Consider the following 18,951-nt stretch of genomic DNA (forward strand, 5'->3'; position numbering starts at 1 on the left):
ACGCTTTGCTTGTGAACAATGTGTGACGTCACTGAAGACAACCCGACACGGATTGTTGCATTGCGGCTCCATGAGGAATGGCAATGGCGTGGAAATGCATTCATCCAACAGTAGTTAGACAATGCAATATGATGTAGAGAAGCTGTACTGTACTTTTGAATACCAAGTTACGTTTAACAAATAGTACACGTTTAAGAATACAAATTACTCCAAGGAGTGATGGTATTTATAGAAAAACTGCGACATGAATGTTCGTAAAGGTTTTTGGGTTAGATCGCGTTATTTATAAATGTGTCGTAACCCTCCACCACCCGTCACGGCCAATCAGCAAAAAAAGTGCCACGTTGACAAAAGACAATTAGTTCACTACTTTAGCCCACCGGTGTGTTGAAGTGTGAATCCGCAAAATTTACAGTTTGAATACGACGTTTCGCTGGTAATTACATCCAGCATCATCGGGCAATTCGCCAGAATGGTAAAGCCCTCACTTGCTCCCGGTCTTAAATAGAGCAGCAGGGTGACGTCATCATTTAACTCATTCAGGTGCAGTAATTATATCATTGATTGGTAATCAGTCAATGGTTATGATTAGTAATGAGTTGTAATGTGTGTTATTGTGAATATATGCTACGTTAGTAATCCGTTAATTAGTATGTGTTTCCCCGATAAGGAATTGTAATATGTATTATTTAATAATACGCTTCCAAGCCGCACTAAGCCTATAGCTATCAGAGCGATTAACGTTATTTTCATTTCTCTCAATTTCAATGGATTCTCTAATTAGTCTTTGCCAGTAATAATTAGTTTTACACAACACTTCAACGTTATCAAAATCAATTGAGTGTTCTTGTTGACAAGCATGTTCTGCCACTGCCGACAGTTGTGTTTGAGATAATTAAATAATTTTTTGGTGGTCTTTTAGTCTTATGTTGATGTTACGTCCCGTCTGTCCAATATAGCATCTGCCACATAATCCGATATAAACCTTCTGATAATTTAGGTAATTCGTCTTTAGTGCAAGCTACTAGTTTTTGAATTTTGTGTACTGTACCAAATGTTACTGTAATGTTTTGCTTTTGCAAAACATGGGCTAATTTGTCAGATACTCTGGAGATATATGGAATTTTAATTGTTTTAACAATCTGATCGCTTTCAGCAGTGTTGCTTTGCGATCGTGATTTGGCATTCAGTGCTCTGTTAATTTGAGTATTATTGTAGCCATTCTGTCGTTATGCTTCTTTAACATGTTTGATCTCTCTCACTAGACTTTCACCATCTGACACTGTTTTAGCCCGATGTATGAGCGTCTTGATAAGAGAGGATTTCTGAGCTGGATGATGATGCGAATCTGCATTCAGGTAGGCATCAGTGTGTGTTTGCTTTCTGTAAACGCTATGTTATTTTACCGTTTAGGCCATGTCCAAGCAAAATATCTAGGAACGGGAGTGTGTTATTCCACCTCCATTTCCATGGTGAACTGGATGGCCGGGTTTTGTGCATTGAGATGATTTAGAACATCATTAAGAGTATCTTTACCATGTGGCCAGACAACCAAAGTGTCATCCACATATCTAAACCAAAAAGATGGTTTTAATGTGCTCGAGGCAAGTGCTCTTATTTCAAAGTTTTCCATGTACAGATTTGCTATAGCAGGAGATAAAGGAGAGCCCATTTCTGCTCCTTCCTTTTGTTTAAAGAAATCCCCTCTCCATTAGAAGTAAGTGTTATTTAAACAATGGTCAGAAAGTTTCGGAATATCTTTTGGTAAACCTGTATTCTTTACTAGTGTATCAAGTAATTTAAGCAATTCGTTCACTGGAACCTTAGTGAATAGAGAAATCACATCAAAACTTACCAGAATATCATTAGGATTAAGTTTAATATCTTTAATCACATTCACAAGATGTTCTGAATTTATTATGAATTAAGATGTCCTGCCGATGTAGGGCTGTATTTGTTTAGTTATATATTTTGCTAATTTATATGTCGCAGAGCCAATTGTACTGACTATGGGTCGTAATGGGATGCCAATTTTATGAATCTTTGGTAGCCTATACAGTCTAGGTAGTTTTGAGGCCCTTGGCTTAATTTGGTGTTGCTCATTCTTAGGGATTAATGAATTTGCAATTATTGCAGTAGTCTTACGTTCTAAAGTATTAGTTGGATCTCTTCGATTTGAAGCTTTCGTGACTGCAAGGATTCATCTTCTTTGGTTCTTTCGGTAAAGTCACGTAGAATGAGAATAAAATAATAAAATAACACAATTAAATTCTCACGACGTTACGGCCACAACGCAAGCAGCCGTCTTCAGGTGAAAGGTACAGAACTGTCGGGACGACAGAGCTTCAATGAACGATGTTAAGATTCGTAGCGACTTTTAAGCTGGTTGGGAGAAGTGAGGCAACTTGACAAAGGGGTTTACATATCAAATAGCTGAGGGATTAGCTTATGACTGGTCACAGAAATGACTATGTTAAAGTCATGTGTAGGTTTTGACTTTAACATAGCCATTTCTCTGACCAGTCACAAGCTAATCCCTTGTGGTGCCACCACGGAGGAGTAGCTTCGTCGGGGACCGTGCCCACCGCCGCGACACCACCCCCGGGGGGTGACAACGCCGACGTGGCGCACTGCACCGCACCCCCCCCCCCCCCCCCCCCACACGAATGCACACACACCCCACATAGAGCCGGAAGGGGAGATCACCTGGCCGATAGTTTTTTTTTTCCAGAAGCCCCTAATGGGAATAAGTTTCATGGTTTCCTGCGGCCGGGAATTTGGGCGATTTCCCCCCGTAGCTGACACGAACCGCGGGGCCGTGACCTGATATTAAAATCACGTAGTCGCGGCGGAGGCCGTAAAGCCACCACGGACGAAATTACACACGCGGCACGGGGCGTGTGAACCACGAGATGCCTGTTGTTATAGATGGAATTAGGAACTGAATGCCCCTGATTATAGGTGAGCTCACGGATCCAAATGACAGGATAGGAGCATTCAGGCCTTTGAATGAGCAGGGCGATGCGGGGCGGAAGCATCTGAATGCCTTTTGTGCTCTATAAGGTCACAGGACGGAATGCCTTTGTTAGGATCAGGGATCTAGATAACAAAGGGGTAAGAATATCCAACATCTGAATGGACAGGGCCACCTGGGGTGTGAGAACCACAGTGCGCCTTTATTATGAATGGGATTAGGGACTCGATGACAATGAGATAAAAATAACGCGACCTCCGATTGGGCCGGGCAGCATGGGTGCGAAAGCATCGGAGTGCCTTTTGTTATAGGTAAGCTAATAGACTCGAATATGAAAAGGCACGGGCGATGATGTGTAGGGTTCGTGCAATATGTTTGGTGATAGGTAGGATAAAAAGGAGGTGAGGGGGACAGTAGGGAAGTCTTATTCTGTAAAATCATCGCGGTCCACGGAGCAGGAGGGTCAGCCATTCGAGACGTCCGTGCGATGAGCCCAGCGCAGCTCGACTCAACCCTCTCCGGAGACGACTCACAGTATCGCCTTTCTACAGCGTTCAGCGCAGCAGAGTGGAAGCAATCATAAGTAGAGGAGAGCGCTCGTGTGCCTGTGCGACGGTGTTGTGGTCGCGTGCCTGCGCGATTGCTAATCGCGAAGTAGCGAGCTAAAGCGCCGAGCGCGCGCGTATTCGCGCGACTGTTTGAACGGGCTCTTTAACTCAGAGCCGGGCGACCCTCCTCAATCGGCGGCGCACGCACGGCAAACGTCCCGCCCGCCCATCCCTCGACCCCAACCCCCTCGCGTGCGATTGGTGTACGGGGCTGGGCAGGGGGTAGAGGCGTGTTTGTTATTACCGGGGCACGTGGAGCAGGGGTAGGAGGGTGACACGCGCCGCGCCAGTCTGTTCACGGGCGGGAGGGAGTTTTTACGGGCGAACGCGCTCCTTGCGGTACACCGCCTCGCAGCGCACCGCAAGCGTAAAGCGACGCGCCCTACCCAGCGGTTAAAACATGCAGACGCGGTCAGCAGCACAGGAGGGCGGGGTAGTGGAGGTCGCTAGCCCAAACCCCACAGAGCAGCCGGGGGGTAGTGGGATAAATGTGGCGGGGGAGTCGGGAGCCAACGGCCCCGACAATTCGGTGATGGCGGGGGACATTCGCCCCCACAGTTTCGCGTCAGAAGCGGTACGAACCCCCGCGTTACCCCACGCGAAAATAAGGCATATTTTCACCGGCCGGGGTACCCCTTCGTGGAAAGCGTTTGCCCGCAACGTCCTAGGGGCTAAGGAAATTAATGGGTGGACGGACGCGCAGGCGTTACGTCAACTTAATATGAATCTGGATGGGCGGGCATCCGATTTTGTGGAAGCCCTACCCGCAAGCGCGCAGACACAGCTAGAGGAGCTGATGCGCCGACTTGATCTGCGTTTCGGTACGCGCGATGAGGAGGCAAAAGCGGCCTTAGAGGCATGCCGTCGCCAACCCGGCGAGGATCTGCGCGATTATGCCGAGGACGTGCGCGAGCTAACAAAGATCGCACGCCCGGGGTACACGACGGAGGTAATTGAGGAGCTGGGCCGCAGAGAAAATCCAGTGATACTTAACTCGCACGGCGTGGTGGCAGCCAGACATGAACTGTACGCGTCTCCCCTTTAACGCCCTTGTCGAGCGCGCGCGCAAATGTGAAAGAATTTCTAGCGAACGCGCGCAGCTCCGAGGACTGGGATGGGAGCACACCGTCGCAAGCCTGTACCTAGAGGAGGAAGAGGAGGAACAGGAGCTCACCAGGACGGTAAGGGATCGGGAAAGGGAGCCTCCGGTATCCCGCGAAACAACCCCGGGATGGGTGGCGGGAATACAGATGGGCATAAAGGATGTAGCCGGCCAGGTGACCCACGCACGTGAGGAAGCGAGTAAAAACATGAAAGCCATCCAGTCCGAGATAGGGGAGCTACGCTCCACAGTAGGGAGACTGGCTGGGCGGGAGTCCCAGTTAGAGTCCGACCTGGGACAGCTGTTTACGGGAAGGGGAAGAAGGGATGGGCAGGGGGCCTCCTATGGGACCGCTCCCCGAGCATGCTACCTGTGGGACCGTCAAGGGCATCTCGTGAGGGACTGTCCCTAGATCGCCCACGCTAGAAACGCACCACGGTTAAACGCCACCGCCCCCTAGAGAGTGGACCACCTAGGGGTGCAGTCAACACGGTCCCTTTGCAGAACGACGATAATAATAATGGTGAGCGAGTGACCCCCACGCAGATTCCGACCACAACACCCAGGGACATGGTGAGCACGGGCGACTGGCTGCGAGAGCTGGTGGCGGGAATCACAGGGGCCACGTCGCTGGTGGAAGGACAGGTGAACAGGCAGCGCACCCGGATCCTACTGGACACGGGGGCCGTAGCCTCACTCATGAGCGCCGCGCACTGCAGCGTGCTCGGGGTTGACGTGAGCCGCCTGCAGGCCCCCGGATCGCGCTGCACACAGCGAGCGGAGCCGGGATAGGGTTGCTGGGAAGGATCTCCCTCGAGGTCCGTCTCGGAAACCAGGGGTGCACACAGGAATTCTACATCTCGAGTGTGTTGTGCCACAAGTGTATTGCAGGTGTAGGGGTGCTATGGGGAATAAACACATGGCACGGGAAGGTGTGGTTCACCCACACCTTGGTGGCTACAACAACGTCCGCTAAGGCTCCACCCCCTGTGGGTATAAAGTGCGGGGAGCCAGGGAGCTCGGGGCAGAGTGTTGGGCCCGAGGAGTGAAGCAACCAGTGAAGAAAGAAGGCCAGCTAGGTGAGACCCTGGAACTCCTGTGACCGCTGCCCTTTTCAGGGCCGGCACAGCAAGCCAGTGGTGCGGCCCCAGAGCCCCAGAGTCAGAGTCCTTCTAAGGGCCGGTCTGGTCGGCGGGTGCCGAGATCTGTGCCTAACCAGGGCCAGATCTGATAGCCTCCCTTAGAGCCCTACCAGGAGGAACTGGGAGCCTAGAGCTTAGGCTAGAGAGCCTGGGGTGTGTTCCTGAGTTATACGGGTGGAGGGGCCGCTACCCCTTCTAGTGTAACCCTTGTTAAGGTTTAAATAAATAGTGCTGCTTATACCCTGCCATCTCCGTGTCCTGGAACCCACTACAACTGGTGTCAGGAGTGATTTTAAAATGGACACAAGGAGTACAAACCGATCACAGGAACCCCAGGAGGAGGACGGCTCGCCTGGGATTGCGCCAGAGGCCGCGGCCGACGATCCTGGGATGCCCCAGACGCCCCAACAGCAGCCGCCGCTGGAGGAGTGGCCGCCGATGGAGGAGGGGTTGCAGGCGGCTCACTCTCGACTGGCTGAGCTGTTGTACGCCGCGGCTTCCACGCTGGAGGAAATCAACCGCGCGGGGCTGCGGGCGCAACGGCGGCAGAGAGACGAACGCCGTTCAACGGCCATTCCCGCCGAAACACAGCCAACAGATTTCGGATTTGCCGCCATGACAGTGTCCGCCACGGCGATTGGAGGGTCGCAGCTCCACGTGGACGCTGTGGGCCAATCAGCGGTGGTGACGTCATCACCAACGGACGCCCGCTGTCAGGACCAATCGGCGGGCGCATCGTCATCACCTGCGCGACCGCCGATGGGTGTCCCCAGCCCCTCCAACACCGGCGGAGATGCCGGAAATGGCGCGCGGCATCTCTCAGAGACGAAGCCGTCATTTCAACAACGCCTGCCGGTGTTGAAGGAGTTCGTTTCAGACGGCGGCGACTGGGGGGCTTTTCAACGCCGCTTCCTCGCTCATCAAGCGATGGCCGGCTGGACGGACAACAAGGCGTTGCGTGCGCTACCGGTCATGCTGGACGATGACGCCCTTGCTACGCTCATCACAGCTCCCAGGTCAACGCGATCTACACTACAGTCGGCGCTCCAGGTCCTCACCATAGTCTACGGGCCACCGTCGGACTGCCGCAAACTCTTCCACGAGCGGTGCAGGGGCCAGAAGGAGCCACCGCTGGCGTATCGCACGGCTCTCCTGGCCCTCGCAAAAACGGCTTTCCCGCGGATGGACGGCGAAGGGGTGGACGCGATGGTGATGGAAAAGCTCCTGGCGTTGGCCCAGGAGCTACAGATCGTCATCGTCACAGAGGACGACGCGGACATGTGCTCCTTGCGGGCAGCAAGACACATCCACGCGCACCTGATAGCGCAGCGTCGATCACCTCTCGTCCCCAAGGGCGCAGCTGCGGTGTGCGCTGGGACGCCGACCATCCCCCCCTCCGAGGAGGTCTTCGCGGCGGGTCGCCCGGTGGAGTGGAGATCCGGAGGGAGGCCGGCTCGGACAACACCGGATCGCCAGGAGCACCCCAAGGCGCTCATCACGTGCTACAACTGTGGCCGCAAGGGCCACGTGGCTGCGGAATGCCGGGCGCCTCGTCAACGACAGCCGGGACGGTCGGACGGCGCTCCAGCTTACAGGCCTCCGCATCGCAACCCGGCAAGTCGCGGCACCCCACATGCTCGGCCTGTGCACACACCTGTCCCCACATCGCGCGTTTCGGGGTACGGGCCTCGGGGTACGCCCATTGGTTTGTTGGGTGGCGGCGGGGTCGAGAGGATGCTCGGGCCGGGGCAGTGGACGGAATTGGCCCACCGCATTGTTGCTGCGACGGCAGGCTCGTCCGTGGTCGCGGGTCGCATTGACGGGGTCGAGGTGCGTATCCTCGTCGATACGGGAGCTTCGGCGACCATTGTGTCAGACTTGATTTATAATATTCTTCCCGTTCAAAACCGCCCCTTGCTCCCAGTCATTGTTCCGTGTTACGCAGCGAACGGTGGTTCGCTGGGTATCATAGGCCAAATTCGAGCACAAATTTGCATTGGCGATATCAAACTCTCCGGGCCGATATTAGTCTCGTCCTCGCTGGCGGTTCCGTGCTTGTTGGGGACGGACTTTTTGGGCAAAATGCCGATTAAAATTCTAATTGATCAGGGTTGCATCGAGCTTCCCTCGGGCCGACGGGTAACATTCCTGCCTTCCCCTGTCACCTCAAGGGCAGCGTGCACGTCGATACAAGCGTTCGTCACTCGGACAGTGCATGTACCTCCCGGGGCGCAAATGCTCGTGCCCCTTTGCTTGCGTTGGCCTTTCGTGCCCGGTGTTCTGGACCAGGGAATTATGTTAGGGCCCTCGAGGGCTGGGGAAAACGGGCTGGATCTGGTGGCCGCTCAAACGCTCGTTAAGGGGAGTGATGACCCGTTTATCCTCGTCCTTAACGTTGGCGTACAGACGCCCGTCGTTCCTCAGGGAACTGTGCTCCGCACGCGACGCCGGTCCCCGTGGTAGACACGGTTATGGGTAATGTGGGGACCGATCCTCTGGCTCAACCACATTCTGAGGGGGACGATAGTTGGATGGACGCACTATGTTCGGGCACGAGTGATCTGTCCGACTCCCAGCGTGCCGGCCTACGCACCCTTCTGACGGAATTTTCCGATGTCTTTAGTAAACACAAATATGACATTGGGTGCACGAAATTGTTGCGTCACCACATTGACACGGGTGACAATGCCCCGGTACGCCAGAATCCTTTTCGGTTAAGTCCGGCCGAAAACGATCATGTCAAATCGGCAGTGGATGACATGATGGCTGCAGACATTATAGCCCCTTCCACCAGTCCATGGGGAGCATCAATAGTGCTTGTCAAAAAGCACGATGGGTCCTTGCAATTCTGTGTGGATTTTCGCCGCCTTAATAAGATCTCCGTGGCCGACGCGTATCCACTTCCCCGGATGGACGAATCTCTGGATGCTCTGGCCGGCGCACTTTTTTTTCTACGTTGGACTTGTTATCCGGATTCTGGCAACTCCCAGTGGATGATGAGTCCAAGCCAAAGACTGCGTTTCGCACACCACACGGCCTATTCCAATTTAACCGGTTACCTATGGGATTACACTCCGCTCCGGCGACATTTCAGCGCCTTATGGAACTGGTTTTGGCTGGCTTACAGTGGAACGTCTGTTTGATCTATCTGGACGACGTCATCGTGTTCAGCAAGACATTTGACGAACACCTTTTGCGCTTGCGCGCCGTGTTCCTCAAAATGCGCGCTGCGAATTTGAAATTTAAGCCGCAAAAGTGCCATCTGCTACGGAAATCCATACGCTATTTGGGGCAAATCGTCAGCCGCTCGGGCATATCCACCGATTCCGCAAAGACGCAGTGTGTCAGCTCCTGGCCAACCCCCACCTCGGTGGCTGAGGTCAGGAGTTTCATTGGATTTGCGTCTTATTACCGGCGGTTCGTCGCGGATTTCGCGACCATTGCTAAGCCCTTACACGCTCTGACGGCGAAGGGAGTGAAATTTCACTGGGGCCAGGATGAGGAGGTCGCTTTTTGTTCCCTTCGCGACGCTCTCGTGCGGGCCCCTCCATTGAGCTACCACGATTTTTCGGAACCCTTCTTGCTCGATACAGACGCCAGCAATACGGGCATTGGGGGTGTGCTCTCACAGGTGATCTGTGGTGTGGAACGCGTCGTGGCTTATGGCAGTAGGGTTTTGTCTCCGGCGGAACAGAGATACTGCGTCACGCGTCGGGAACTCTTGGCTATTGTATTTTTTATGCAACAGTATCGCCCATACCTGTACGGTCGGCATTTCACTGTCCGTACGGTCTATGCGGCATTACAATATGCCTTGCGGATGACGCAGCCTTCGGGGCAATTGTCCCGATGGCTCGAAATCCTTCAGGATTATGATTTCACGACCACATATCGGAAGGGTGCTCGGCACACTAATGCGGATGCGCTGTCTCGCCTGCCGCCCGCCTCAGATTGCACTTGTCTCAGGGGATCGGGGCATTGTAAGCCGCCAGAGGATAGCCCCCCCTTAGATATCCCGGTTCTCGCTGCTGCCACTGAGGACCCCTTGCCTGAGGGTCCTGTCGAGGAGGGAGGTGCGGACTCCTTGCTGGGGTTGTCCGTTGCGGAATGGGGGCGCCTCCAGATGGAGGACACATCCCTCCTCGCTTTGCATCGTCGCGCAGGGGGTTCCGTGCGGGGGGTCGCGGGGATTGATTCGTACCGGCTGCTCCAGGGGCTCCTAATGCATTGGGATGGGAGGGCCTGCCGTCACAGGCTTGTGGTGCCATCCGCTTTGCGGGGTAAGGCCGTTTGGGCTGCACACGAGCGGCTTTTGCACCTGGGGACCCACAAGACCCTTGCCGTGCTCCAGCTGGATTTCTTCTGGCCGGGTATGGCAAGGGATGTGGATGACCTCCTGGGTGCATGCACTCAGTGCGCCCAACGAAAACCACCAGCGAAAGGCGCCTGCCCACCGCTACAATCTATCACGGTCTCTCGGGTTAACGAACTCGTCGCACTCGATATATTGGGGCCCTTCCCTGCGACCCCTAGGGGTAACAAGTACCTGCTGGTTGGCGTGGAATATTTCACCCGATGGCCTATGGCATGGCCTCTCGCTAACCAGTCAGCAGCAGCCGTTGCCGAGGCCTTTGTCCAGGGCTATGTCCTCGACAAGGGTGCTCCTGAACGGCTGCTGACTGACCAAGGGAAGAACTTCTCTGGCGTCCTTCTGCACGAGGTATGTGCGCTTCTTGGTACGAAAAAGATTCGCACTTCCCCCTATCACCCACAAACCGATGGCATGGTGGAGCGGCTGCATAGGACGCTCACATCTATGTTGTGTCACCAGGTGTGTGACTCCCAGACCGATTGGGACCTTCACATTCCGGGGATTTTGGCCGCCTATAGAATGGCTCCTCACGCGGCAACCGGCTTCTCGCCGTTCTTTTTGATGTACGGTCGCGACGTTGACCCACCAATTGCGACTCAGCTCCGCGTCTCGGAAACCAGCAGAAAATCGAAATTGGCCAACCACGTTAAATTTTATATCCTGAGGTTGACCGAAGCGCGGGAGGCAGCGGTCCAAAACTCTTCCTCTCGGCAGAAGGCCAACGAGAGGTTGCGATCGCGCCAGTCATGCACACATGCGTGGAAGCCAGGCGATCAAGCCTGGCTGCACTGCCCTCAGGTGCCGTTGGCGACGTCGGCGAAATTGTTGCGACCTTGGAGGGGCCCTGTGGTTATTGTGAAGGTTATGTGGTCGCAGTGCGTTCGTATCCAGTGGGGGAAACGCCGCTGGTACGTACACCCCTCGCGTCTGAAGCCGTTTGTGGCGCCGCGCATCCCTCCACAACATTACACGGGCCGAGCATGTGATGTGTCCGCTGACTCCCGGACGGCGTCTTCGTCACCTGCCCCTGATGCTTCGCTAACTGTTCCACCTTCAGGCGCCTCAAGAGTGACGGCTTCCAGCGCGCCGGCGCCACCCGGTGGGGACGGAGTTTGCCCTTCCGGGGTGACGGAAAACGGTGCACCTGCACAGCCGGTGCCCACTGCTGGGCCGACCGGACCCTCCCCCTACGATGAACCCGCAAAACGGACTCGCGCCAAAACGCGCCGCTTGTTGTAATAATGGTTCTTGTTACTCTTGTTGTTCACTGTTAAGTTTTCTTGCTGCGTTGATGGGGGGGGGTTACAATGTATATGTGTATATAGTGTAATTTTGTATAGGTGGGTTGGGTTATTTATTGGGGTGTTCGTTCTTAGGAGGCACGCACGGGTGGGGGTTTGTTGTGTTTATTGTTCGAGTATTGTTGCAGCCGGGACGGCTGCGGGTTACACGGGAGGGGGTGATGTAGGGGTGCTATGGGGAATAAACACATGGCACGGGAAGGTGTGGTTCACCCACACCTTGGTGGCTACAACAACGTCCGCTAAGGCTCCACCCCCTGTGGGTATAAAGTGCGGGGAGCCAGGGAGCTCGGGGCAGAGTGTTGGGCCCGAGGCTGAAGCAACCAGTGAAGAAAGAAGGCCAGCTAGGTGAGACCCTGGAACTCCTGTGACCGCTGCCCTTTTCAGGGCCGGCAAGCAAGCCAGTGGTGCGGCCCCAGAGCCCCAGAGTCAGAGTCCTTCTAAGGGCCGGTCTGGTCGGCGGGGTGCTGAAATCTGTGCCTAACCAGGGCCAGATCTGATAGCCTCCCTTAGAGCCCTACCAGGAGGAACTGGGAGCCTAGAGCTTAGGTTAGAGAGCCTGGGGTGTGTTCCTGAGTTATACGGGTGGAGGGGCCGCTACCCCTTCTAGTGTAACCCTTGTTAAAGTTTAAATAAATAGTGCTGCTTCTACCCTGCCGTCTCCATGTCCTGGAACCCACTACACAGGTATGGACCTCCTGGACAAGCTGGGGCTCAACGTGCAGCCCCGCCAGCGATGCGCCATCGTGGAGGGCAGCGGGGAGCGGATCCCATTCCTGGGACCCGAGCCGAATCGCCCTCGCTTCACACCCGTGGCCGCCATGCTGGTGTCGGCCGTCACCATCGGGCCGCTCGCCGAGATGCTGGTGCCAGTGGCAACCCCCTCCGCCGACCCCACACACCGACCATCGGGCGAGGTAATGCTAACTCCTCACGCGGAGTTGGCAGCGCAGTACGGAGTCGTCGGGTCAGCCACGCTGGTAAACGCAGATGGGGGGCGACTGTTCATGTGGGTGTTTAACCCACACAGTACCCCGGCGATGCTACAACAGTGCACCACAGTAGCCACCATACACCCCCTGCATGCGCGCCACTCTAACGACTCGGTGTTCGCACTCTGGGCGGAAGACCCTGGCCGCCCCGAGGACAACCAGGATCTGGCCTGGCGGGTCGGCCCGACTCCGCGAGCCGAGATCATCCCCTTGCATGACGCGTTACATGTGCCTTGGGCGGACTTACCTAAGGGGGAGGCCGATCTGCTGCACGGGTTGTTGCAGGAGTACGTCGACGTGTTCAGTGAGCACGATTCGGATGTAGGTCGGTCAGACCTTGTTAAGCACACAATTGATACGGGTGCAGCCCGACCTATCAAACTCCCCGCATACCGGGTGGGCGTGCCTGAATGGACCCAGATCAAGGAGGCAGTCGCGGATATGCTACGTGATAACATAATTCAGCCCTCAGCGAGCCCCTGGTCTGCCCAGGTGGTGCTAGTGACGAAGAAGGACGGGTCGACCTGGTTCTGCGATGATTACCGAAAGTTGAACGCAGTCACCCTCGGCGCCGCCTTCCCCATACCGCGCATCGATGACACCTTTGACAACCTCGCAGGAGCACGGTATGTTTCCATCCTCGATCTGGCATCCGGGTACTGGCAGGTGGAGATGGCGGAGGAGGATTACCACCCCGATGGGGCTGTTCAAGTTTCGAGTGCTTCCGTTCGGACTCACTAACGTGCCCGCGACGTTCCAGCGGCTGATGGAGTTGGTGATGCGGGGCTTACAGTGGGAACAGTGCCTGATTTACCTGGACAACGTGATAGTGTTCAGCAGATCTCTGTCCGAGCACTGGTCCAGGCTGCGAGAGGTGTTCCAGCGACTGCGAGCAGCCCATCTCAAGCTCAAGCCGCGTAAGTGCTACATTGCGCAGCGCGAGGTAGGGTACCTCGGACACCGAGTCAGCGAGGCGGGGGTGCGCACCGATCCGGAAAAGGTGCGCGCCGTAGTGGAATGGCCACGGCCAAGGTCATTCTTGGGCCTCGCCACCTATTATCGTCGATTTGTAAAGGGATTCAGCGAGACTGCACGCCCCCTCACCCAACTCACCTCCCCTAAGAACCCCTATCGATGGACGGAGGCCTGCCAAACGGCCTTCACCACCCTCAAAGACCATCTCAACCACACCCCCACCCTAGCTTTCCCCGATTTCACCACGGATTTTATCTTGGACAACAACGTCTGCAGCAGTGGGCTGGGCGCGGTGCTGTCACAGGTACTGGGTGGGACGGAGCGGGTCATCGCATACGCCAGTCGGACCCTGAGTGGGGCCGAGCTGAATTATTGCGTGACCCGTCAAGAACTGTATGCCGTGATCTTCGCGTGTAAACAGTTCCGACCGTATTTGTACGGCAGGAAATGTCGGGTGCGCACCGACCATTATGCCCTGCAGTTTCTCCTTACATTTAAGGAACCGCGGGGGCAGATGACCCGATGGCTGGCGCAGCTGTAGGAGTACAACCTGCAAATAGAGTACCGAGCTGGGCATACGCACGCAAACGCGGACGTCTTGTCGAGGCGGCCCGCGGTGTGCGCCGAGACAAGGGTGGAGGAAGTCTGCCCGTGCTTCACGGGGGGCCGTTGCCAGCAGGTGGTGGACCCCCAGGAGCACACCGAGACTAACCCCCCCCCCCCCCCCCCCCGGTGAGAGACAGTGCAGTATGCGCAACAGAGACCCCGGCAGGGGGAACCAGGGACCTGGGGGACCACTCGACGGGCACGGAGCCCACACCCCGGGGCCCGACGGGTCGCCCAACCCCACCCGATCGGATCCAGGAGGACGTCGGCTGCGCCTTCCCGGGCCTGGACGACGAGCAGCTGAGACGGACCCAGCTGCGGGATCCAGATCTGGCAGCGGTGGAGATGGCCCTACGGGAGAAGAAGGACGCCCTCCCGGGACCCTGGATTGGTTTGTATGTCCGGTTGTGTGTGCAGAACGGGGTAGTATGGGAACTAACTGAAGCCGGCCAGTCGGGATGCATCTGCATTCCAGCCCAGGTGCGACCCCAGCTGCTAAGGCTGGTACACGACCACCCGCTCGGGGGCCATGACGGGGAACGGCGCACTCGGGAAACCCTTCGTCGCCAGTATCTCTGGCCCAAGTTGACACAAGACATGGCCGCCTGGGTGCCGGGCTGCCGCGTGTGTCAGCAATGCGGGCTGAAACCGGCGCGATACCAGGTACCCCTGAGACCGTTCCGCGTCAGTCGAACGAATCAGCTAGTTGGGATCGACCTGCAGGGACCATTCCCGCGATCCCACCGGGGCAACCTATATATTCTTGTAGCAGTGGAGTACTTCACACGCTATCCCGTAGCGGTGGCCATCCCCGATAAGACAGCCCTCGTAGTGGCCCGAGTGTTCGTAGAACACTACGTACGTAAGCACGGGATCCCCGAACGAGTCATTACTGACCAAGGTAGTGAGTTCAAGGCAGAGCTATTCCAGGCGCAGTGCCGGGAGTTCGGGATCCAGAAGGACCGAACTACGGCGCATCACCCCCAGGCAAATGGGATGGTAGAGAGGATGAACCAGACCCTAGCCGGGAAGCTTAAACGCATGACGGCCGCGAATCAACAGGACTGGGACGAACACCTCCCCTATGCTCTGTTCGCCTACGCCACCACGGTACACACATCCACGGGACAGACCCCGTTCCTAATGATGTTTGGTCGCGAGTCTCACCTACCCACAGATCTGCTGTTCCGTGTCCCTCTACCACAACGGGAGGAAGGGAGCTGCCCCATGGAGCACCTGATGGAGACCCTACGAGAAGCTAGAGTCCGGGCCTACCCGCAAGGCGAGACCGCACACCAGCGGCAGGAGCGGAACGCCCGACCCCGAATGGAGCCCCCCTTCTACTCGGCGGGCTCTAAGGTGTGGCTGCACACCCCTCGCGTTGGGGCCGAACAGGTGGGGAAGTTAACCACTTACTGGCGGGGACCCTGGACGGTGGGGCGACAGATCTCCCCCTGGACGGTACTGATTCAAGGGGGAGAGAGGGGCCGGGAGATGGTAGTCAATGTCCGGCGACTGAAACCATGGAGGGCGACCTCAGCGAGGGAGAACCCCACGGTTCAAGGACCCCGAAACCCCGGGGTCCCCACACCCCCCATACCCGGGGGCCTCGTGCCGTATATGGGCCCCACGGGGCCCCGGGCCCCAGAGGGTCCCGACCCAAGCCAGGGGAGACGGGGGACGACGACCCCTGAACCCCACCGCCCCCGAGTTTGTCTCCCAGCCCTCAGGTACCTAGGACCGGACAGAGCCACTGGAGTGGAGGAGGAGACCGCCGCCGGAACCCCGAGAGACGGAGCCGCCACCACCGAGGCCAGCCACGAGGGCCGGACGAGTCCCGCGGACCCCGCGGCGCTACCTCTGTAGGGGCAACCCAGGCGAGGTGCTCCAGTCAACCCGGGACGGGGACTGGCACCTCGGGGGGCTGTGTGGTGCCACCACGGCGAAGTAGCTCCGTCGGGGACCGTGCCCACCGCCGCGACACCACACCACCCCCGGGGGGTGACAGTCAGTTTAACACGTAGGCTTTCGCGACCAATATTATTCATAATATACTTTTCTTAAAACCAGAAAGTTGGAGAAGCTCCGCATTAAGCGGATGAAGTTGATATCTGTACTGGCTTTCCTCAAAAGGTGCAGAGATTCAAAGGTAATACCAAACGCAGAGAGAGGACAGAGGGAGAACAGTGACTGGGAGTCCAAGAATGACAGGAGAACTGAGCAGACTCGCCTGGAAAGACTGACAAACTCACTTGGTTTCTCTAATCAAGGACATCTCACTATCTCCAGATGATTTGCTTTTCAGTTTCGATGTAGTCTCCCTGTTCACCAAGGTACCTGTACCTTACACCATTGCAATCATTGAAGACTTGGCCCAACAAGGACTGAATCCAGATGTACCAACTTTGGTAAGGCACTGCCTGACCAACACTTACTTCACCTGGAATAGTACATTCTACAAACAGAATGAGGGTACCCCAATGGGTTCTCCCTTATCGCCAGTGGTAGCGAATGTTTTCATGATGCCATACAGACATCCACCCTACGTCCTTCCTTGTGGAAGTGAGATGCAGACGGCACGTTCGTCATCTGGCCACATGGCCTGCCAGCACTGAACCAATTTCTCAACCACATCAATTCTTGACCCTCTTGAGGAGCCTTTCAAAACCATCACTTTACCCTATATTGCGGGGATCACAAAAAAGATCTCCAAAATCTTGAATAAACACAAGATCCAGGTCCGTTTCAACACATTACATAAAATCCGTGATCTGGTTCCGTCTGTAAAAGATGTGATTCCGGACATACAATACCCTGGTGTCTACAAACTAAGTTGCCTCTGTGGTAGTAGTTACATTGGATAAACCAAACGCCATGTCTCAGACCGCATTCGTGAACACAAAGCAGACCTTAAACATGGTAGGACCAACACCTTGGCCGTGGCAGATCATTGTTATAATTCAGTAGGCTCACATGACATTGACTTTTCCAAGACAGAGGTTCTTTGTAAGCCATCTGGCTACCATGAGAGATTCGTTCATGAGGCTATCCACATATACAAGCACAGAGACAATTTCAACCGAGAAGATAGATTCTGGCTTAGCAATCATTGTAAAGATTTGATAAACCATTTCAGGTCTTAATTGATTGTTCACGCTTATAGTGGCATTCAGACAGCATACATTAAAACAAATTCGTCTCCCCCCTCCTCTTTTCAGAACATAGATGGACTAGTCCTAAATAAACTGCCAAATCGCTGCGCGTGGCGCTAACGTTTTTAATAAATAAATACACCGTTTAAAAATAAATAAATTTATGCAAACCGACACACCTGATGACGACCGTTTGTGTTATGGTCGAAACGTCGTGAGAATTTTTATTGTTTTATATATATTTTATTGTTTCCCTTCAACGTGACTTTACCGAAAGAACTAAGAATACACATCAATTCCATACACCCGTCTATCAAATTCACCATGGAAGTGGAAAAGGATGGCAAGGTACCATTCCTGGATGTTTTGATCGAGAAGAGACCTGATGACCCGTTGGGACACATTGCCTCCTGTGGCCTATTGGATAATACAGCTCTGGTGGGTGAGTGAGGAGGTGAGTGAGTGAGTAGGCCCGAGACACACTGCCTCCTGTGGCCTATTGGCTAATACGGCCCTGGGTCCGTGACAGTCCTCCAGGTGGTCCGCGAGGCAGTGATGCAAATGCAGATTTATTCGTACAATTATGACGTTTCACCTGTTGTTTCGCACATTGATATTTTACTTATGATAATTAATTTTAAAAAGTTAAGTAAACTACCCTGATTAGACTACCCTAAGATCTAAATGCTTCCCCTAAAAAAAACCTGAAAGCTGCGTAAAAAAAAGAGTGTTCCGCTAATGTGAATAATTAGTGTTGCTGGTATTTATATAAAAAAGTGAAAACGTTTTGTCACCAGGACGGGGGGAGGCTGGGTGGTCCGCATACCAAGCAAGTTTGAGAAAGCCTACGTTAGTTATTGCTCTGTAGCACTTGTGTTATTCTTCGCAAACCCGAGTAACTCGTCTTCTGTTTGCCTTTGACCCTTGCCCTGAAATATGGTTATTTTGACAGGTATGTTGTTTGAGACGAAAGTAACTGAGATGTATAATTTGTCCGGTGATTTATTTCACGATTGGACAGTGACGAATTCTGGAGGTGAGGTTGAGAATATACCCCCAAGCAAAACCAACCGGTGACTGGATGTCGCCTCGTGCCCATGGTGTGACTGGTGGGTCTGGGCCCATGGTGTGACTGGTGGGTCTGTCCCCATGGTGTGACTGGTGGGTCTGGGCCCATGGTGTGACTGGTGAGTCTGTGCCCATGGTGTGACTGGTGAGTCTGTCCCCATGGTGTGACTGGTGGGTCTGGGCCCATGGTGTGACTGGTGAGTCTGTCCCCATGGTGTGACTGGTGGGTCTGGGCCCATGGTGTGACTGGTGAGTCTGTGCCCATGGTGTGACTGGTGAGTCTGTCCCCATGGTGTGACTGGTGGGTCTGGGCCCATTATGTGACTGGTGAGTCTGTCCCCATGGTGTGACTGGTGGGTCTGTCCCTATGGTGTGACTGGTGAGTCTGTCCCCATGGTGTGACTGGTGGGTCTGTCCCTATGGTGTGACTGGTGAGTCTGTCCCCATGGTGTGACTGGTGGGTCTGTCCCCATGGTGTGACTGATGAGTCTGCCCCCATGGTGTGACTGGTGAGTCTGTCCCCTTGGTGTGACTGATGAGTCTGTCCCCATGGTGTGACTGGTGGGTCTGTCCCCATGGTGTGACTGGTGAGTCTGTCCCCATGGTGTGACTGGTGAGTCTGTCCCCATGGTGTGACTGGTGAGTCTGTCCCCATGGTG

At 55.0% G+C, this 18,951-nt stretch overlaps 1 protein-coding gene across 1 annotated transcript; it reads left to right on the forward strand.

Moving 5' to 3' along the window:
• Nucleotides 1–5,574: 5,574 nt before the first annotated feature.
• On the forward strand, nucleotides 5,575–14,515 carry LOC116944029 (uncharacterized). The gene is given in 5 exon segments (XM_076068196.1): nucleotides 5,575–8,260; nucleotides 8,263–8,766; nucleotides 8,769–11,353; nucleotides 12,744–12,795; nucleotides 14,490–14,515. Coding segments are annotated over 5 exon segments (5,304 nt in total). The 5' UTR covers nucleotides 5,575–6,123.
• Nucleotides 14,516–18,951: the final 4,436 nt, after the last annotated feature.

The sequence above is a fragment of the Petromyzon marinus genome, chromosome 20, assembly GCF_048934315.1.
Source record: "Petromyzon marinus isolate PM22_M1 ecotype Great Lakes invasive population chromosome 20, UKy_Petmar_22M1.pri1.0, whole genome shotgun sequence".
In the NCBI taxonomy this organism is placed as follows: domain Eukaryota; kingdom Metazoa; phylum Chordata; class Hyperoartia; order Petromyzontiformes; family Petromyzontidae; genus Petromyzon; species Petromyzon marinus.